Source organism: Dreissena polymorpha, chromosome 2 (genome assembly GCF_020536995.1).
Source record: "Dreissena polymorpha isolate Duluth1 chromosome 2, UMN_Dpol_1.0, whole genome shotgun sequence".
Taxonomy (NCBI): Eukaryota; Metazoa; Mollusca; class Bivalvia; order Myida; family Dreissenidae; genus Dreissena; species Dreissena polymorpha.
In genome coordinates this window covers 85261888-85265816 of record NC_068356.1, presented here as the reverse complement: position 1 = coordinate 85265816, position 3929 = coordinate 85261888, and the positions used below count along the sequence as shown (strand labels likewise).

Here is a 3929-nt window from a genome sequence, read left to right as displayed (position 1 = left end):
ACATGTAATGTAAGCGTACGGGATAGTTTTAACTGAACTGTTTCTGTTATTACTACACATCGTCACACATACATATAAGTCTGATACTCAATTATTTTACAAACGAAATTGAAGCGATTGCGAATGCAAATTCCATATTTCGATAGTATTGGATTAAAATAAAATTAGAAAGATTGTTTTAAACATTATTTATTTTGTAATTTTGTCGTCCGCGTACACGTCTTATCAGTGCAGGTATCGGCTAGGAACAGCTAGCATACACATTTGGATTATGTTATGACTTCACGCCACGCGCTTTATTCCAAATATAAAAGTAGTACCGTTACACTAAAATCAAGTGTTTTGAGTAACAGGAGGGCCATGGTGGTCCTGGGTCGCTCACCTGAGTAGATTAACGTTAAGCAAGGGTTGTTAACGTTGTGTTGTGAAAAGAAAGGGTTTGTTGTTTTGGTAGATATATACATATATGCGTTATAAGTAGTTGTGTGTGTGAGTGTTTATGTTTTTTAAAACAGACATGTGTTACCCGTTGCGACAAAGGTATATTTTGGATAAAGTAATATGAGGACAGAAATTTAATAATGAGCATCAGCAAAAGAAAATGGAAGTACATTTGTTCCACAAATTGTTGTCCAGCTTTGAAATAATGAAATAAGCATGATAGCTAAGCATCTATGGATGCTATAGGGGATGACTGGATACAACTTGTTTTTGCAAGAACAGCTTTAGATGCTGAAAACTACTGTATTATTTCAATAGATTAAGTGTTTATGAAATTGTTGTTGCATTAGTTAGTATACCGCATTAGTACTGTTTATCACGTTATGCGTGTGCTTTTGGTATTTATATTTTTTCTCACAGTATGTTTTACAATACGTGACACAACAAGTACAATTTATTGCAGTGATGTTTGCAATAGTGTGTTACCTAACTCGCCAAGAATGGAGCGTGTTAAACGTATGGATAATCCTCGCCTTTTCTTTTAGGCAGGCAGTTCTGATTTAGAATGATAGCAAATTTCACAAACTTTTAATTCTTGATTTGTTTTTCAGTTAAATACTCTACATTATGTAGTTGGTATATGCATGTCCTATACATTTCTGTTTACTACTGCTAACAGGAGAATCAAAAAGCTACTTTATAATACTATTTCGAGTTGGTCAAATAAGGCGTAACAATTCAATTTAATAGGTCACGACAACGACGAACAAAGCATTCAGCGTGGATTTGCGGAGTCCTTAAACAAAACAGGTGAGTAAATTGTGAACTAGAAAATCAATTGCATTCTCACCTTTTTCAGGGAAATATAAAGATATATTAGAGTGCCATAATAACAACATATTTACATTATTTATAAATGTTATCATTCTTGTATCCAGTTAAGTCTGTAAATTCGTCTTTTTTTAAGTAAAGTGCCAGTAAATCTGGTTTGTAATTGTCTAATTTTCGTTTTCCCAAGTTCAATTTGAATTAAGACCTATATCTTAAACACTATATTATAGTAACTATTTGATGGTTTCGTGACCGAAAAATATTATGTGACCCAATATATTTCAGGATTAGCACAGATCCTTACACAAAAAGATTACGCTACCCATATAGCTAACTTAAAGGAATATCCAGATGTAGTTTCTGTTTTTCCTGCGTATAGATGTAATGATGCAACTAAATGTAAGATAACTGTTGTGGTAGTTCAAAATACATCGGTAAACAGTGAATTGATCAATAAACTTGAAGACTTCAAACTTAAAACCAACACCGATTATTTTATCAAACAAATCTCTGACATTCCGCAATATGATAGGGAAATGGAAGTCGAAGTGGGAAATACTGGAATAGATGACACAGATAAAGACATTATGCTCGCTTGCTTCAAGAAAAATGCGGAAAGTTTGTTGTCAACACATACAAATTTAAGCATTGTTCAGGGAAGCTTCTACAAAATTAACAGAAATTTGGAGGAAACTTACGAACCACGACTTGTTTTATACGTCATTGCAAAAGAATATATCCCACTGGGAGAAGACCCGTTTGATAAAGTGTACGATGGCATACAAGTAGATGTTCGCGAAGGAATGTTTACCATGTTTGGAAATCATGCAGATGATGCACTCAGTAATATTCGAATGGGGTGTAAAATTCAAAGGGTGGTAAATGAACAATCTTACAATGGAACACTCGGTGTATTTTTTGAACATCCGGAGCACGGTTTGTGTGGGATTACATGTGCGCACGCCATTCTTACTCCAGAAGAACATCGAAATTGTATCGAATATGGTCTGAAGAAAACATGGATTGACAACCATCAACAAATAGTCGTATATCAACCTGCAAAGCCACATTTGTTGGGTCATGTTGTGGGTATCATTTGCTCTGAAGGCACAATGTCAAATTCAGGAAACGACGTCGCAATCATACGAATAGTAGACGATCGTAAGCCTGTGAATGGGAAATGGCCACAACCTAAAAGCGATGCAAAGGAACTAGGTATTGAACACAATGTATACTTTAAATTAAATACATTGGCAAATAATTAAAGCAAATAATAAAAGCTTATTATGAGAGTTTCCTCACACAAAATGAGTTCTGGCTTGGTTATCGTTTATTTATTTTAATATTAATATTGTATTAAATGCAAATGACAAAAAATATGTGCTTGCATGTATAATTCCAATTGTTTAATTTAAATGTATTTTACTAAATGGATCACACTTCTTGTGTCAAAGATGCAGATAGATGATTTATTGGTCTTTTATATTATGCAATTCTCGTACCTTTTTTTACTCGTTGTTTCTATATTACTGTTTATAGAGTTTGAATATACATCTGGGAGAGTATTCATATCCAAAACATACGCGGGCATTTGCTACAAGTTCGGTGGAACAACTGAATATACCGAAGGAAGAATTGCAAATATTGGGTTGAATGTAACACGGGAAATTCGAATACGTGATAAAGATAGAAAGTTTAATAACCTTATTGAAGTAAAGCAGCTAAAACAAGTTTGCAAACGCAGGCGATTCTGGATCTCCTGTATTCGTAAAAGATGGTGACGGAGACTATATTTGTCTTGGGATTATAATAGGAGGCGTTGCAAACGTCGGTCCGTATTATGTTATACCGATTGAGAAGATACTGCATGATATTGGTATAACTAAACTGAAATCGTTTTCACCAAGTAACGCCGAACTCGGAAGGTCTGTTAATGAAATCAAGACCGACGTGGGGGGAATCATGACCGAAGTGGCGGTCATTAACCAAAAACTAGACCGCTTATTGATTCTTTTAGATTCGTAATTTCCGTGGACATTATTGCTGCAAGTACATGTGTTTGCTTTCGTCTCATCACTAACGTGAAAGCACTGTTTAGTCTTCAATTTCTTGAACAGAATTGAAACTAGATATGTGTTATAATATCCAATTACAATTACTTGTGAATTAAATGCGCTTGTTAAATCAGTTTTTATCGATACAGAATATCTACTACTATGAACAAAGCAAACATCATATCGTTATAAAGGGATCTTTTCACGGTTTGGTAAATTGACAAAATTGAAAAAAGTTGTTTCAGATTCGCAAATTTTCGTTTTAGTTATGATATTTGTGAGGGAACAGTATTACTGAACATTTACCATAGTCCAATATAGCCATTATATGTATCTTTTGACGATTTGGTATGGAACGCCTTGACTGTCTTATTATACTAATACTTGTGATATTACGTCAATCTGACTGTGCATGAATGCCTGTAACCATTATACATATGCATAATCACAATATATAAATACATTATTCAAATATATACTTATAAAGCATAAATATATAAAGATATAATTTTCTTATATATAGATAAAATGTAAACATATACAGATACGAATGTATTATATACAGATAATATTCCCTTATATAAAGGCATTACTTCTTTATAT

The 3929-nt window shown here is 33.5% G+C and overlaps 1 protein-coding gene across 1 annotated transcript; it reads left to right on the top strand.

Moving 5' to 3' along the window:
* Positions 1 to 1644: 1644 nt before the first annotated feature.
* On the top strand, positions 1645 to 3489 carry LOC127870335 (uncharacterized). The gene is made up of 2 exons (XM_052412965.1): positions 1645 to 2487; positions 2812 to 3489. The coding sequence occupies exons 1-2, from the start codon at positions 1809 to 1811 to the stop codon at positions 3051 to 3053; spliced, it is 921 nt and encodes a 306-aa protein (XP_052268925.1). The 5' UTR covers positions 1645 to 1808; the 3' UTR covers positions 3054 to 3489.
* The last annotated feature ends 440 nt before the right edge of the window (positions 3490 to 3929 follow it).